Source organism: Tachysurus vachellii, chromosome 21 (genome assembly GCF_030014155.1).
Source record: "Tachysurus vachellii isolate PV-2020 chromosome 21, HZAU_Pvac_v1, whole genome shotgun sequence".
In the NCBI taxonomy this organism is placed as follows: Eukaryota; Metazoa; Chordata; class Actinopteri; order Siluriformes; family Bagridae; genus Tachysurus; species Tachysurus vachellii.
Window position 1 is genome coordinate 1831542 of NC_083480.1, and position 18893 is coordinate 1850434.

At 38.2% G+C, this 18893-nt stretch overlaps 1 protein-coding gene across 2 annotated transcripts; it reads right to left on the bottom strand.

The window, feature by feature from the left end:
• Nucleotides 1–612: 612 nt before the first annotated feature.
• On the bottom strand, nt 613–18009 carry zgc:86598 (STKc_CK2_alpha domain-containing protein). Of its 2 annotated transcripts, none has more exons than XM_060897244.1 (13): nt 17906–18009; nt 11112–11232; nt 7975–8086; nt 7142–7243; nt 6924–6974; nt 6780–6839; nt 5743–5826; nt 5381–5491; nt 4290–4391; nt 3542–3642; nt 2710–2858; nt 1116–1205; nt 613–974 (listed from the first exon to the last, which is right to left on the bottom strand). In XM_060897244.1, the coding sequence occupies exons 2-13, from the start codon at nt 11210–11212 to the stop codon at nt 856–858; spliced, it is 1182 nt and encodes a 393-aa protein (XP_060753227.1). In that variant the 5' UTR covers nt 11213–11232; nt 17906–18009; the 3' UTR covers nt 613–855. The 2 variants fall into 2 exon arrangements, with proteins under 2 accessions (XP_060753227.1, XP_060753226.1); XM_060897243.1 differs by having other exon boundaries at nt 11112–11227; nt 17906–17928.
• Nucleotides 18010–18893: the final 884 nt, after the last annotated feature.

The following is an 18893-nucleotide window of genomic DNA, read 5'->3' on the forward strand; positions in this document are numbered from 1 at the left end:
AAGATAAATCAGGTCAGAACATTTAACAACTTTACTGTGAAATTGTAGCCGATAGAAACGATAAGGTTTTTAGGGTAAGAAGTTGATCAAAACCTGAACTTCCAAATCAACAAATATAGCCAGGTCTAAATCTGTGGGGTGACCTGAAGTGGGCTGTGTGCAGGAGATACCCCAAAAAATCTAACAGTGGTAGAATGATTTTCAGCAGAATGAAGTAAGAATGGCAAAATATTGAAGAGATGTGCCAAACTGTTTGACTCTTACCCACAAAGATTGAATGTTGTGATAACTAAAGGTGCTTCAAATGTTAGTTTATGGTAGTGTGCACTGATGCAACCAAGCTTTTGTACATTAATTGTTTTTCAAATACATTTTCTTTTTCCACATTAATATATAGGTCAAAATTTGAGTGCGGAAAAGGTTCTGATATTATTTATCTTGGTTTAATTTTTTCCCACAACAAAAACCTGCCATTTCAACAGGGTTTTGTAGACTTTTTATATCCACTGTAAGTATGTGCAGCCCCGACACAGAGACATTATTGGCACAGTGCCATGGAAATTGGGATACAATACTGATCTTTTCAAAATAACAAAATAAAAGCAACAAAAATTAGGGACATATAAAATACGTTTTATTATCCTTTTTTAAATTTCTACAGTGTGGTTGCTTCTCTAGACACCATCATAAAATACAGCAGCTACATTTTCACCCGGACACTGTCTGGTATGTGTCCGAATCTCATTGAATAATTACTGAATGGAAACAAACAAAAGAAAAAAGGAGACAAATCCAATTCTGACTCTGCTATAAAAATGAGGGCTGGAAACAGAGAGATGAGTAAGTTAATCCTCATCAGGGTTGCGCTCCAGCAGTAGCAGGGACTTGTGTAGCCAGAGTGCTGGGCAAGGGCATGACAGGAGATGCAGACATGTTGGCCATGGGCTGGGACGACGACATGGATGTGATACCTCCTGAAACAGAATAGGACAAGGGTTCAAGAACAGCAGAAGATCAGTCCAACCAACCTTTCAAAGCCGATTAACTAGGTGAGGTAACATGAAAATGGATTGAATTGGATTTGGATTGAAAAAATAGCACTCAGAAAGTTTTACCAGTCATCATGCTGGAGGTGCTGACAGGAGTGGAGCCAGTGGACAGCCCAGATGTTGAGCCCATCCTTGCCTGATCTTTTACTATAGGATCTGTGAAAAGAGAAATGATAATGTTTATCAGCAAACACACTGCCTCTGCAACAAATATATAATGTGAGAATTTGTTTAACTTTGTCCAACATTGAACAATAATCATTGCACAAGGTACAATAATCTTTAAGATAAATAAGATAAGCTTGTATGAATACAATTTGTAAACAATTTTTCAGTTTGTGACATACATAAAGAAGCAGAAACAAAGGTGAATATAATGGCCAATCTTCACTGAATTCACACTACATACACACGTGGACAAAATTGTTGGTACCCTTCGGTCAATGAAAGAAAAACTCACAATGGTCACAGAGAAAACTATAATCTGACAAAAGTAATAATAAATAAAAATTCTATGAATGCTAACCAATGAAAGTCAGACATCCTTTTCAACCATGCTTCAACGGAATTATTTAAAAAAAATAAACATGGAACAGAGACAAAAGTGATGGTACCCCTAGAAAAGACTGAAAATAATGTGACCAAAGGGACATGTTAATTCAAGGTGTGTCCACTTATTAGCATCACAGGTGTCTACAATCTTGTAATCAGTCAGTGGGCCTATATATAGGGCTCCAGGTAGTCACTGTGTTGTCTGGTGACATGGTGTGTACCACACTCAACATGGACCAGAGGAAGCAAAGGAAAGAGATTCTCAGGAGATTAGAAAGAAAATTATAGACAAGCATGATAAAGGTAAAGGCTATAAGACTATCTCCAAGCAGCTAGATGTTCCTGTGACTACAGTTGAACATGTTATTCAGAAAATTAAGATCCATGGGACTGTAGCCAAATCTGAATGGTAACAAAAGAGCCCAGAAAGACTTCTAAAGAGATCCAAGGTGAACTTCATGCTCAAGGAACATCAGTGTCAGATCGTCAGAAGCTTGGTCTCAGTCGCAGGTCATGGGTCTTGCAACAGGACAATGACCCAAAACACCTGAGAATGGCTAAGAGGAAAACATTGGACTATCCTAAAGTGGCCTTCTATGAGCCCTGACCTCAATCCTATTGAGCATCTTTGGAAGGAGCTGAAACATGCCGTCTGGAAAAGACACCCTTCAAACCGGAAACAACTGGAGCAGTTTGATCATGAGGAGTAGGCCAAAATACCTGCTGAGAGGTGCAGAAGTCTCAGTGACAGTTACAGGGATCGTCTGATTGCAGTGATTGCCTCAAAAGGTTGTGCAACAAAATATTAAGTAAGGGGTACCATCATTTTTGTCTAGGCCTGTTCCATGAGTTTATTTTTTTTTAATAATTCCGTTGAAGCATGGTTGAAAAGCAATATCTGACTTTCAATGGTTAACATTCATAGAATTTTTATTTATTATTACTTTTGCAGATTAAAGTTTTTTCTGTGACCATTGAGTTTTTCTTTCATTGACCGAAGGGTACCAACAATTTTGTCCACGTGTGTATATGTATACATTTCATTTGTGCATAAACTAGTTGTTAAAAATTCCATGTACTACTACCTAGTACTATATGTGGGACTCACAGAAGTATGGGTGCTCCATGGCCTCCCGGGCTGTGAGGCGTGCTTGATGGTCATATCGCAGAAGCTTGTCTAGAAAGTCCAGAGCTTCAGTACTGACTAAATGCTGGTTCTCACTGTGAACAAACCTCTCCCACCTCTTCCTGGAATGTCTGGAGGAAAGAGAGAATAGAAGAAACTGAATGAATGAGATGAAATGACAATAAAGGCTTCCATGCCCCGTCACATATACATTCCAGCACAGTGGAAAACTTTTCTTCGCATATCCCAACTTTGGAGTTGGGGTCAGAGCACAGAGCACAGGGGCAGCTATGATACAACACCCCTGGAGCTGGGAGGGTTAAGGGCCTTGCTCAAGTGCCCAAATGTGGCAGATAGACAATGCTGGGGCTTGAAGCTTTTATCAACAACCCAGAGCCTTAACCACTTGATCCACCAACTGCCCATCAAGCTCTTAACACCTTGTAAGTTCAAAACAAGATGAAGGAGCTAAAATAGGAAAACATAAGTCAAGTAGCTTTAATTGTCATTTCAGCCATATATAGCTGATGTCATACACAGTGAAATGAGACAAAGCTGTGCTACACATAACACAGAGCTAAGGACTTTAGGCCTAGTTACATAAAGTGCAATGTGTGCAACCTAGTGCAAAAGTGTGAGACAAAAGACAATACAAAACACTACAAGACAAATACACAAAATAGCGCTCACCAGTGTGCATACTGTATATTATAAAGTACATTGTGCAACTAGAGCAATTGTAAACATATTCAAATTATTTAGTAAGCAGCAGATAAAAAATTAAATCAGTATAAACCAAATGTTGAGGTCTTACCTGCCCAAGATGTCATTGAACCGTGGATCAAGTTCTATGTTATATTTGTCAATGTAGTCGTATAGGTCTTCTGTGCCCAGAACTTTGGCAATTCGTACAAGCTGTAAAGACATTACTAATGTGAAAGAGCCTTAATGGAAAGACCATCAGTCAACATTCTGAACATCATTCTGTAGGCTATTAACAGTATCTGTTCTTCCTGCTTAATATAAGCACAAGCTATATTTCAATCATATGAGAAAATGACTTGTTTTTGCAAGAAGCCATTAAGATGGAAATAATGGGCCATTGGAACCAAAGAAAGCATTTGCATGGTTAGAGATGAAGTATGGTCTAGGATTTAAAGCACTGTACTTCAGTTTCATTTTTATGCTCATGAAAAGAAATCTGTTGGTTTTGGGCTGAATTGTCTCTGCTATGAATCACATTATTTAAAGTATAAATAATTTCAGGCAGATTGATGGAGCCACTAAATACTAAGAATGAAATTAGCATAATATTAAAAAAAGAAGAAAAATTTGTATCTTAAAAAATACGGTTCCAGCACATTTCGGAACCATATTTAAGTAATATATAATACAGTAGTCTCCTTTTCAGTGAGTAAGCTGGGGTTTAGATTGATCAAATCTATAGATCATTTTTGCTAATGCTCTACAGTGTGACACTAAAGTGTGTAACATAAATAAGAACAATTAAAAACAAGTACATAAGTCAGTGTGTGCTTTTAAACTACATGTACGCCACTCACCTGATCGTAGTTGTCATGTCCATGGAAGAATGGTTCTTTCCTGAAAATCATACTGGCCAACATGCAGCCTAAGCTCCACATGTCTAAACTGTAGTCATACATCTGACAGTCATAAGAACAGAGGAAATATTTAGAGTTGATATTTTCTTTGGCATGCCCATGCATCATTAAAGCTACACATATTTAGTAAAATAAACAAAAAGAATCTGACAATGAAGTTCTCTTTAATATGGTGTTGTGTAGTAAGTAATAGTGATGGAGATTTTGACCAATAGTAATGGTGGGATGATGATGAATAATAGTACAATTTCCACAACTCTGCAAATAAAATAGACTATCACCCATTTGTGGAGTTCTTTTTGCTGAAAAAATAATGACAGCTAGTGAATTAGGAACTATTTACATGTGACTTGAAGCTGTTACTAGAGTTTTGTTCAAATATAAGTAACCATTTATTTATCAGTCACAGACAGGGTCAAGGTGTGGACAGTGATGTGCCAGAGGAGGAACAGGGACCAATGTCTAGGTAAGAGGCTAGGTTTTGAGAAAGTATAATCTAGATTTTACAGTTTATGGTGTCATCACTTCATCTTCAACATTTTTGTCTTTACTGACAGCAGGATCAGTCTACTGGCTGTGAGTGCGATTCACAGCATTTCCCTTGCTTTTAGCATAATCTTAATGATAAAATCGACAGCATTAATGTTGCAAGTTTCTTATGACCCTGTTAGTTATTTTGGGCAAGTTGTTAAACATACAGTGTAAATATTCAGGTAGGTACCACATCAGACCAGTATTGACACATGAAATAGCTTTGTGGCCTGGTCTGAATATTTTCTGAACCCACTGTATATGCACATAATGATTAGTACAAAATAGAGAATAAAAATGATACTATATTATAAACTATACATTAGCAACAAGTAAACACAACTGTAGGTAAATACAAATACATTACTCTATATGTTATGTGAGAAAATACATTAGTTAAAACAAAAGTTTACTACTTCCACTATGTTATTAAATGACAATTTCATCTTTGTATAATGTAGTTTTTAAAAAAAAAAATCTGACAGCTGTATAACACTAACCTGGTAGTCAACGAGCAGTTCAGGTCCTTTAAAGTATCGAGAGGCCACTCTTACATTATACTCCTGACTTGGGTGGTAAAATTCAGCCAGACCCCAGTCTATCAGACGAAGCTGAGAAACCAAACAACACACAGTGGTCTGCATAACAACATGGCATGAAATCAGTGTCATGTGACATTTTGTCTCCTCAGAGACCTTATCGGTCTTTGCATTGCCTGCATTTATCATCACTGATTTGGCTGAGAACACTTCTGTTTCAGGTACTGAAGGCAAGTAGAAAACCAACACTGCGCCATTCGCTGAAGGAGTCCAGAGTGTGACACAAAATAAACACACCAACAAAGAAACCCAGACTAATGTACCTTTCTGTGCTCGTGATCAATCATGACATTGTGGGGCTTGACGTCTCTGTGCATGATTCCCATACTGTGGCAGTAATCCAAGGCCTAAGAAGACAGGATTCACTTATTTTACTCATTTTTCACGTATCTAATGTCTGATACTACTGAATGAGAAAACAGTGAAATGAAAGACCAAAACATTTTAGAGAGGAAGAACCCAAAGAAATATAGAAAGTGTCCTTAACTTCACCAAATGCCTCTGATATTAATTTTCCTTCCAGGCTCAAGAACATACTCAAAATATAGCAAAATAAGAAACACTGAGTAACTGATATGCAGATTCAGATTTCTGAACCTGAATCAAACCCCAGCTCTTCACCACTAACGCCAAATTAATTATAGAGAAGTAAACCTGTCCACTGTTGGGTCCTTGCTCCAACCCTGTCTGCTCCAGGGCCCTTTGCTCTGACCTGAAGTTCCTAACCACCTGAGATATGCAAAGAATGATATGCATCTTGCTATGTTGCATTGTATTTGGATAAATACAGGGTTTTGTTTTCTAGTGTGTTGCATTCAAACCATATCAGACAAAATTAATCAAAAAAAGTAATCAAAGTAAGCTGAATCAAATTGGATGTTAAGAGTAATTCAAAAAAGTGACCTCCCTTAGGATTAGGGGGGGCAAATCAGTATATTAACTAGTCCTGAGATGTAAGTGCACCAAGGGCACAAATCAGTCCTCAGTCCTACATTCTGGTTACCAGAAAACTGATCAGCAAAACATAAAAGTGGTACAATAATATAATAATGTGCAACAAGCTAGTCTGCTAGTTAAGTGAACTAAAAACAGTAAATGAAATAAACCAGTATTTTAAATCCTCAAAAAGGGAATTCAGATATTCTGTAAGTTGAAGTTGGTACGTTGAAGCCCTGAATATTATCATTTCTTTCACCAATGGGCCGTCAACCAGGTCCTACTGCATATCTCTAACTGCAATGATTCTGGAAATGAACAAATAATTGTCTATTTTTTTGTATACCAAGGAATAAAAACTCACCTTTAAGATCTCATACATGTAGAACCGGATGTCGTAGTCTGATAGTGTTTGATACAATTGCTGTAAAATAAGGTAAAAGCTGGGTTCTCATTACAGAGCATGTCATTTATGACTAGGTTTTATATGAAAAAATGAGAGTTTCACCTTAAAGTCTGTGTTGTTAACATGTTCAAAAACCAGAGCAGGTGTTCGAGACTTAGACAAAAACAGAGAGACGCCAGTCCATTATTTAATAACTACTACAGTTAAAACAGGTTATTATTATTTACAATTTTTATTCAATAACCACTGACCCACAATATTCATTAGTACAAAATAAAACATTTAAATGGATCGTATTCTTGATGCTCTATGATACTAACCACTGGATCCTTGACAATATCTAAAAGTGTGATGATGTTTGGGCCACCTCTCAGATTCTCTAAGATCTTTATTTCTCGTTTTATTTTCTTCTTCTTTACTGGCTGTAGACATAAAGAAAAAAAGAAGAGACAAAAACTGAATCCAAAAACATTTTCAACTCCAGGCTCAGATTGAGTTGCACTTGTCTCATCCTGTCTCCAGTAAAAGGAAACTCAAAAATAAAATCCTGGCTACATTTATAGAGATGTAGTTAATCTTCACAAGCATTTATCACTTAGCATGAAAGAAACCTCTCATCTTGCAAAATGTTATCGAATAAATCTGGAGCCATGTTCCTTTGTAGAAAGAAAGAGAAATTCTGTCTTAAAGAAAGTCTCTCTCTCTCCCTTTCTCTCTTAATTTGGGATTCTGCCCACAAGATTGAGTTACAAATCTTTTTTTAAGATAAAGCCCACAATACAAACACGCTTATTTGGCAAAGATGCTCATCAGTGACCTGGAAAATAAAGAGTCAGGATGGCATGTAATGTAAGAGGTCTAGTCTGTTCAGGTTTAATGTGCTCCAGTAAACTTAAATGAACTCCAGTTGCAGTTCTCAATGACTGCCTATGGCATAACACATTTATTATGTGTTTAGGATACTCATGGACCATCCATCCATCCATCCATTCCACAAATCCATCCATTGTCATTTCTCATTCACCAAACAATAATAATATAATTATTAATATAATATTAAAAATAATAATAACAATAATAATATTCTGTACAGTTATTTATCAAATCTATTCAATTATCAATGCTAAGCACACAATTAAGCTAAAGTACTTACTTTGAGTATTTTAACAACTACTTTCTCATTGTTTGTGATATTGATAGCTTCGAAAACTTCACTGTATTTGCCACGCCCCAATTTACGAACAAGCTGGTAGTCATCTTGGTTCCTTTAAAAACAAATACAAGAAGCTGCATTAAAAATACGCAAACATTTTTATTGAAACTAAATAAAAATATTGAAAATCTAATAATATTGTATATAATATATAATAATTTATTATAATATAAAAATGCATATTATCAATAATAACAACAATAATAATAAAAGAAAAGTAGAGCCATAACTTTAGGGAAAGGGCTGTTACTGCTGTGACCTTTCATGTAATCTGTTGCTACTTTGATGTTTTGACAGGTGTTAAGATAATGTGAGACAAACTTGGGGAACATTTCACAAAATTTGAAGAAGCAATAATATACAGTACAGTGAATTGAATTGAAGTTAGATGAAGAAATTTTTAGCATGTTATTGTAACTTTTAACCAGTAGGTGGTGCTGAAAAAAGATTTGTTGCATTGGGCTCAGGGCATGGGCCTGAAGATGCCCACTAAGTTTTACATCACTGTTCAAAAGCTGTTGCTGAGGTACAGCCAAAGTTTTGTGATAATGCACAAATGGTTTTGAATATCAAAAGTAATTTGCTGAATTTTGTTTATACTGGCCTTAAGATGTTATGAGCCAAATTTGGAGACGACTGGACAAAATTCAGAGGAGAAGTAGCATTTTATTGTATTCCATCTAAGCATCATGTTTGGCATGCTATTGTAACTTCTGACCACTGGTGGTGCTGTCACCAAATTTGCTTCATGGCATCATTCCATGGTCCTTAAAATGTCTAAGTTTTGTGTCAGTGTGCAGTGTTGTTGTTGATATAACCTCAGTCCCTGCTTAGAGTAAAAATAAGGTGCCTGGCGCGTTTGGTGATTGCCCCATAATAACAACAACAACAACAACAACTAGATTTGTAAAGTTCGTCACGACAAACTTTGATGTTGGCTTTGAAGAGGCAAGTATTCGCAAAGGCAGGTGCTTTTTGGAGGCGAGTGGACATAAGGGTCAGTGTTACTTCCATTATAAACTTTGGAGGTTTATAACTCGGCAAGTTTTCGAGCGATTTACACCAAACTCGGACAGGTTCTTTAAGACGTTACTCCGGACAAAGTTCCGGACTCGGCGTTCCGACGGAACTTTCGATTTTCCCGTAGTCGACGATGGAACATCCCATAGACTTGAATGGGCAATTCCTAAAATTCCTCTAAGCTCTCACACACGCAGCGTGCGCAGAGCTCAGGCACGGCTTCTCTCCTGTGTTCTATGCAGTATAATAATAAGTAGAATCCCATAATGACTGCAGTATTGACATGAAATGTCCAAACCCTCAGTAGCCACTTTTTGCCAAAAGTATTGGCACCCCACTGGGTATTCTGGTGACGTCACGTGACGTCACGTGTAGCCCCGCCCCCAAAATAAGCGAAATCAAAAATTTGCACAACATGGACATGTCATATATCAAAACACTCAGCCCAATGAGGGGAAGTGCCTCACGTGTATTTTGGTCACGTCACGTGACGTCACGTGTAGCCCCACCCCCAAAATAAGCGAAATCAAAAATTAGCACAACATGGACATGTCATATATCAAAACACTCAGCCCAATGAGGGGAAGTGCCTCACGTGTGTTATGGTCACGTCACGTCACGTGTCGTCACGTGAAAATAAAAAATTAGCACAACATGGACATGTGACATATCAAAACACTCGGCACAATGAGGGGAACTGCCTCACCTGTATTTTGGTCACGTCACATGACGTCACGTGTAGCCCCGCCCCCAAAATAAGCGAAATAAAAAATTTGCACAACATGGACATGTGACATATCAAAACACTCAGCACAATAAGGGGAACTGCCTCATGTGTATTCTGGCCACGTCACGTGATGTCACGTGATGTCACGTGAAAATCTAAAATTTGCACAACATGGACATGTGACATATCAAAACACTCAGCACAATAAGGGGAACTGCCTCACGTGTATTCTGGCCACGTCACGTGAAAATCTAAAATTTGCACAACATGGACATGTGACATATCAAAACACTCAGCACAATGAGGGGAACTGCCTCATGGGTATTTGGATCACGTCACATGCTCATGTCCGCTTGCCTCCAAAAGTATTGGCATCCTAGCGGTCCAGTAGCTTTCACAATCTTTCTGTCCACTTGCCTCCAAAAGTAACACTGACCCTTATGTCCACTCGCCTCCAAAAAGCACCGGCCTTTGCGAATACTTGCACCGTCAAAGCCAACATCAAAGTTTGTCTCGACGAACTTTACAAATCTAGTTTAACCTTTTTTCCTATTTAACTCGGCAAGCTTTTGAACTATCTACACCAAACTCTGCCAGCTCCTTTAGGGTGATACTCTGAACAAACCTTTTAAATTGGTGTACCGACTGGCCTTTCGGTTGTGCCGCAGCCCCGCCCCCAAAATATGCAAAATCAACAAACTTTTTACAACATGGACATGTGACATATCAAAACACTCAGTACAATGAGGGGAACTGCCTCGCGGGTATTCTGATGACGTCATGTGATGTCACGTGAAAATCAAAAATTAGCACAACATGAACATGTGACATATCAAAACACTCAGAACAATGAGAGGAACTTCCTCAGGAGTATTCGAATGATGTCACATGCTCGTCTCCACTTGCCTCCAAATGTTTTGGCACCCTATCTTTCTGTCCACTTGCCTCCAAAAGTAACACTGACCCTTATGTCTACTCGCCTCCAAAAAGCACCGGCCTTTGCGAATACTTGCCTCCTCAAAGCCAACATCAAAGTTTGTCGCGACGAACTTTACAAATCTAGTTTCACATTTTCAGTGGGAAGAAACAGAAGACACAAAATGCATAAAGAGTGGTGGTTGAACACAAAAACCAAGTATAAATGGTACAGTGGCTCTAACAAAAGTAAACAATTTTGGTCAAAAACACAGGTTTAACAGGATTAACAGATGATATATTGTATGAAATAGTCTAAAGACAAGACCTGAACAAGAAGATCCGAACAACACCCACGCAATTGTTTCAGGCCACTATACTATATCCTTAACACCACAAATACCAGCAGGCTCACCCCCACTCCACAACATGCGACTCGTAGTCCCAGTACTCCCGAGGTCTCTGTGTGTTGACATCTGGGTAAACCCGGGATCGGCTGGTCAATGGGCCAGACATTGTACGTGTGTCTTGCTGCACTGTGAGAAAGGGAAGATGTTCACCAAATTCAGCAATTAACAACATGCCATAGTAAACCAGGTCAGGTGTGTACATAAACATGATGACCTAGTGCATATAAACAGTCACACACAATAAACACTTTCTTTAAAATTTATTCTCCTACCATAGGCTATTAAATTGGATTAAAGCACTGAAACCTAGCCAAAGGTAGGGGGAAATTTTAATTTAAGTGCAAGCAGAGTGAGGCAGACTTCATTCATGGTGGCAGATGAGGGGAAATCTCATGTAGTACTGTTAAGTCCATTGCTGTCAACTCAAACATAAAAAAACACACATTTACATACTAGACATATAATTAAATCCAAAACAACAGCCTAAACCTTATAGATTATCTGTAACTTCAGATAATAATGATATCGCAATATTGCAGTAGACTAGATGACTAGACTAACAGCTGAGTACATGAGCACCTGGACTCATTTAAAAACACTTTTTAACTCATCTGTGAGTTTAATATATCTGTATATGGTATATTGGTACCTACCTCGTCCTATAAACAAACACAATTCTCAAAACATTGCCAGATTCAGTGCTGGATATAAATGACGCAGTGATTGGAGTAAATGACAGTTTTTGATGTAAATGTTGTATAATATTCAATGCATGACATACATTGTGCAGTGTTTGACGTAAATGATGCAGTGTACTACACAGTGTTTGACGTACATTACGCAGTCTTGTACATTACGCAGTCTTGTACATGACGCAGTCTTTGATGTACATTACACAGCTTTGTATATGACACAGTCTTTGACGTACATGACGCAGTCTTTGATGTACATGACTTGTGCAATTATTTTGTGTGTGTGTGACAACGCGCTTATGTCAAATAGGAAGGAGACGCGAGAAGTTAGCGGTCTTTTGATTTGATCGTGCATGCTGCAAAATGGAAAGGCGTGATAACTATGTCAATGAGCAAAGAGAAGAAACATACAGGAGAAAACGACAGGAAATGTCCAAGTTTTGGGACACCATCAAGAGCGTCTGTTTTGTGCAGCAGGAAACATTTCTTCAAAGTGCAGGGCAAGCCTCAGTTCTGAGCATGTTGATATGTTTACCTTTCTTCATAGCAGTCACATGCTCCTTTAAAGTCTTTTAAAGCACACACATGTTGAGAGAGAGACTTTTATATTCTGATTAATATATATATCGTCGCTGTATCTCCAAAACCATTATTTTTCAGGAAATTAAAAAAACGCCGTATTTTTTTGTTATTAAACATTGTATCGTTAAAGTTGTTATTATACCTTATATTGCTATCATATACTGTTGTGTACCAACATTAACACAACATTTTCCCAAAGTCACGTTTTACAAGCTTTATGACTTGGGAGTAGGGAGATACGAGATTATGCTGTCATTGATAAGAACGGTACGGACACAGACGTCGCTGCTGCCAGCAGTGTTCAATAAAGTCTGCGGTCACGTTGAGCCTTTTGACAAGAGACAAGGCTTCAATAGTTAACCAAAGCTAATGACTGTAGTTACATACATCTTCCCAAACTCTATTTTAAAGGTTTAAGTGCTATAAGTGATGCAATACAAAACACGATAAGCTGATGCGACTCTTAATCTTGAGGAGAAATATGCCGCACAGCTCTCCCGCGGAGTGAAGAAGAGGTGGAGTTACGAGATTTCTCAGACAGTTGAAGTGTCCAATGGAGTTAAGAGATTTGCGCTCAAGCTATTTTCAAGACTTTAGATTGGTTAATAACTTGTAAAAATAACAGACCCACGTGGGGACTGACCAATAGCATCGATATGTGAAAAAATATGAAATTGACAAAATCTGGACATTAACGACCGCAACGATATGCTTAAAGCACTCGGTGTGAAACCATGCATGGACTCTAGTTCCAACTTCCTGTCCATGTTTTTTGCCTCTTAATTACCACAAAGCATTCCAAGAAGACAGTAAAAGCTTATGTTATGGCTGAGCTGTAGATTTTGAATCTTTTAGTTCTGAAAGTTAAGTTGTGTGAAAAAAAGTATTTTTGTTGTATTATTATTATTATTATTATTAGTAATGTATGCCTTAGTTTTGATACTTTAAAAAAGTAATTTGAAAGTAATTTATTTTTTTGTTTTTGCATCTCAGAAAAGATGAAATCATTTAAAAGAATGATTTTCATCTCAGAAAAGAAAAAATCATTTAAAACCCAGAATGTTTGCCACTTAAATGTACTAAAGTCAACTTTGTCATTGTTCACAGTACAAGTACAGACAGAGAAACAATGGGTATCTAAACGTTAATTTTTGATAGAAAATATTGTTGTATGCATTGCATAATATACATTTAAAAAATAAAAGTTCATTTTTCTAAAAAAAAGAAACCAATTAGTTCAGGGGTGGCCAACCAGTCAGAGACCATTAGCCACATTTTTACTGTGTTACCACAAAGAGCCACATCATGGGCACACTTGAACATCACCTTTTTTTCCCTGTCAATTTGAGAAAGAACTTGACACACATTGTTTACTCAAATGATCTTGCTTCTACTGGGAAACTTTGAGGTATTTTCATCCCACTCACATGCACGTTTAATGAAAATACCGTATTGAACTCAAGCGAAGCAAACACGTACATTAAAAAGACACAAATACAAACTTCAGCCGCAAGAAACCGGGCAAAGAGCCGCATGCGGGTTGGCGACTCCTGAATTAGTTGTTCATTTTAAGAGACCCGTCTTATTTTCCCTTGTATATTTAATATTGCTCTTTAATTAAGCAAAAATACATTTTATCCGATTACTCGATAAAATTTTCGGTAGAATACTCGATTACTAAAATATTCGATAGCTACAGCCCTACATGACGCAAAGCTGTATATTACGCTTTGGTTGACGTACATTATGCGGTGGTTGACGTACATTATGTGGTGGTTCACGTACATTATGCGGTGGTTGACGTACATTACGCGGTGGTTGGGTAATGTACGCAGTGGTGTACATTACGCAGGGTGGCCAGCGTACGTTACACGGTGTCCGGCGTACGTTACGCAGTGTCCTGCGTACGTTACGCGGTGGTCGGCGTACGTTACGCGGTGGTCGGCGTACGTTACGCGGTGGTTGCATAATGTACGCAGTGGTGTATACGCAGCGGTGTTCATTACGCGGCGTCTGGCGTACGTCCCGTGGCGTCTGGCGTACGTCACGCGGCGTCTGCCGTACGTCACGCGGCGTCTGACGTTCATTACGCAGTGACGTACATTATTATGCAATGTATGACATACATTGTGCAGTGTTTGACAAATGATGCAATGTACTACACAGTGTTTGACGTACATATTACGTTGTTTATTGTAGATTATGCAATGTATATTGCAGTGTTTGAAGTGCATTACACAGTGTTTGACAAGCAATTGCTTATTATTATTATTATTATTAATGTTATTCAATAGTTTTATTGTCGTAGTAGTGCGTAAAAAATAACTTCCTCTTCCACAGCTGAGTTTTTGTGGATGAGTTTAAAAAAACAAAAATCTTTGGATTAGATTAACAGAAACAATTAAACAACTTTAAGATTGAAAAATGAGGTCCAATGTTGTGGGGATACTGTCTTTAAACAGGGAAAGACATCATGCAAACAAATGTCAGAATTGTGAAGAGACTCATTAAACAAATGAATCACTATTATGCCCCTTTTCCACCGAGGCAGTTCGAGTGCTGGTTCGGAGCCAGAACCTAATTTAGAACCAGTTCTTTCTGTTTCGACCGTCAAAGCACCGGCTCTGAACCAGGAAAAGTGGTTCTTAAGTAGCACCAAAACGTTGCTGGTCTAGACTTAAGAACCGCTTGTGTCAGGGGCTGGGCTACTGTTAGCGCATTTGATAATGTAGCTTAAGTATACTAATGTTTAATACTTTTTTATTTTAAGCACACATGATAGTAAGCAGCTACATGCTAAGGCTAACTTTTTTCTGTGTTAATGAAAAATAACATTATGTACTTTCTCGATTACAACCTCCGTTTATACAGATTACATGGAGCTGCACGTACACGTTGGATTCGCTCCATTTGGGTGTTAATGTAGGTTAGGGTAAGCCATGAGCATTAACAGTAAAGCAACATCCGCTATTGTTGATGTGTTTGTGTTTGCCGCGGCTGCGCTAAAGTTGCTGGGACACGTGACACGCATTCAGTGACGTCAGACTCGGCTCTGTGACGGCTCTTTAGCCAGTAGAAAGGCAAACGTTCTAAAGTTCTTAGAAGGTTTACCAGTGGAACCAACTTTGAACCAGCACCAGTGCTAGCTCTGAACCAGCACTCGGTTCTTTTTGGTGGAAAAGGGGCATTAGTGTCATTATCCAGTGTCTTAGATGATTCCCATAAATATGCCATCAAAAATGCAGCATCCTCAAAACAGTAGAAAAGTGTATGATACAATGGACAGATGGGCTATTGTCAAAAGTATCATACCAGAAATTCCTAGGTTTTGACTTCCAACTACCTTAAAGGAAGAACAGTCTCATTCAATATCAGAGCAGAACTTGATATCACATGCTGTGGCCAAAAACTTGCAAGCCACAAATCATGTGCCAACAGTAGAAAAGTCAGGTTTTGAAATGCCACATTTGAAATGATTACAAACTACAGTAATGAGTCAAAACTGCATCAGAGACTGACAGAGCAAAATACTGTACATCTCAAACAGGATTCAATAAAGAGAGCAGACAAAAAGCACACAGCAAACTTGTCAAGCCTTTCCTGTAATCTGCACCGTTAATGAAATGCCCCATGCAATGACAAAGAGAGAATCGGCTAAACAATATATAAACAATTCATATACATATGATATTTAAGGATAGAAATAACAATAGCAATAAAATTTGGTAATTTATTACTTACGTTGTAAATAATTGTACATACAGTACATTTAAACAATTAATAAAAAAGCAGCAGGCTTTAAAACTGACCGAAGAAGTTTCTATTGTCTACTAGCAAAACATGTGGCCTGTTTAACTGGCATGTTTTTTTGCAGCCTGAAAATCAACAGTGCTGCATCATAGCAGTAAATATTTCCAGTCGATTCTAGTAGCAGTTTATGTACTGTACACCTAATAGGTTTCTACTGGGAAAACATACTGCTACCAAGACAAGATCGAATAGAAATATATGCAACAAATCAAATTAGCGATTTGCTATTTCAAATTAATGATCAGCCATCGACATCTCATCAGTAATTCCCTGATTACTGGAAAATAGTGAACTTAATTGTGAAAATTTAGATAAATGCATTATGCCTGTTTTAAAATTAAGAAGTGATCCAATTCAGTTTTATTTATTAGCACTTTTACAAATGGACATTGTCACAAAGCAGCTTTATCGGAATTTAAAATATCAGAATAAAATGATAGAGTTTTCAATTTTAACTTTAGACAGAGGCAAAGGGGGCCTTAAGAGATACGACTCAAAAGAGAACCTCGTCCTCATCTCGGTGACACCGAGTGGGATTATTAATAATTTCTCTTCTGTATGCTATAAATGCAATTGTGTAACCAGGAGACTTTGATTTATAAATATGAACATTATCATTTGTGAATTAATTTTAGTTTTATAATAAATAAAATTCTTCCTGCTGAAGCCATGAAATGTGACTGAAAAGTCACCACAGCCGTTCAGATCCTCCACAGCAGTCCCATGTACCTGCAGGCTGATGATCACAATTTACAATAACATTAGTATTTTATTTATAGACATTTCTTAAAAGGTCTCTTTACAAATTCTCATTTCTCAAATATATTTGATATATGATATATGAGCAGAAAACACCTGTAGATTTATATTAAACTGGAATGAAATCCGTTTTAAGGTTTTTAATAAATTGTCCTGTTATGAAGCAGAAATCTCAGCTCATGACCAGGTTTGCGTATATTACTGGTCTGACAACTGGTTAAGCTGGTTAATTAGTCGTGTTAAATGAACATAGCAAACCGCACTGCTTGATTAAAACAGCCGAGAAACTGTGATTACAGAGAAACAGGAGATAAACACGACCCAGCGTCTTTACTATATGTTTAAAATCCAAAGATAAGTATTTATATAAAAACAAACAAACACAAATTTAAACACCGAATGCCAGTCAGTTTACCGTCGGCTGGTTTGTTTGGTTATAAACTCGCTAACACTCCCAACAAGTGCCGAGAGACACAAACTAACTGCTGAACTAAGTAAAGTCGAGTAAAGTAACGCTACGGCAGCTTTACTACCCGCACTGATAACTGGACCTAAGCGGATGATCTACACTGTTTGTACATGCAGGAAAGTGCGTTGTGTCACCGGAGACATCACTGCACTACATGCTGCTGCTAGCGGTGTTTGTAGCCTCGATGCTACCGCTGAGCCGCGGGGTTCAGTCAATGCACAGCTGTTGTGCTTCTTAGCTCGTTAGCCTAGCGTAGCTCGTTAGCCTAGCGTAGCTCGTTAGCCTAGCGTAGCTCGTTAGCCTAGCGTAGCTCGTTAGCCTAGCGTAGCTCGTTAGCCTCGCGTAGCAAGCTACAACTCTGTCTTTTGTTTTCATTGTAAATAAGCACAGAACAGGACTAATCGGAAAAGCCGATTCACAAGCTGCATTTACCAGATACAATTTAAGGGCAAACGCTAAATGAATATTTTAAACATAAACACATTACCTCTTGGCTCTTTGAAGGAGACAATATGGCGGGTCTTAATGACAGGCAAACAGGTTTAGCTGGAGAACAGAGGGAGAAAGTCATCCGCGCCTGTTGGGGGCGCCATCACAGACCCAGACACTGAAAAATGAGTGGGGCTTCAGTCAATTTATTTGGCAATTGAAATAAATGTGCAAATCATTGAGTAAAAAAAAAATAGAAAGAGAGCACTTACACATGCTGTTTCTAATTTAGTGTCCAAGGCAGGAACAATAAACTGGCGGTATGCGTACAATACACAGGTGTAAACACGATGGAAACAATTGTAGATGCATGTTTTTGGCTCTATGCGACTTTATGCATCATATCAGCTTTAAACAGGCGTTAGTAATGATAACTAGTGCTGAGTATAATCAGGATGAACCACAGAGTGCGAGAGCTCCCTAGAGTACAGTTCTCCAAAACATGTGATTAGTTGAATAAATTGTTCAGAGCTTATGACTGATGAGCGAAAGATTAAGAGCTTTGTGGCAGCACAGAATGTGTAATTGTAGCTGGAATTAAAGTTAGCTAAAATGCCCAAATTCCATAGCATTTAGACAGTACTGGGCATAGCGTTTTCTATGAGAATCATCAGTACGGTTGAACTTGTGAAATGTGTGTGGCTGTAACTATCAGTAGAGCAAACCAGAACTGAAAGCAGTGGGCAAATGGGATTGGCTATTTATCTTTGCCCAGAGGCTAATTCAGTTCTCCAGTGGTGCACACAGCTCCATCACCAAAGCTTGGTTCAAGATGGAAGACGTTTTGGGAGATGAAGGTGAGGTTTTGTGTCCTTGTGTCAGTGGATCTCCAACCTAATGACAGGCATACCACAAGTACTAAGGGCAGGCAGACATGTCTCACTCTCTCTGACCCTCAGTACTGGAATCCTCCAGGGTTGTGTCCTGAGCCCCTTCCTGTATTCATTGTACACTTATGACTGTGTGGCCACTTCCCACATTTCTAC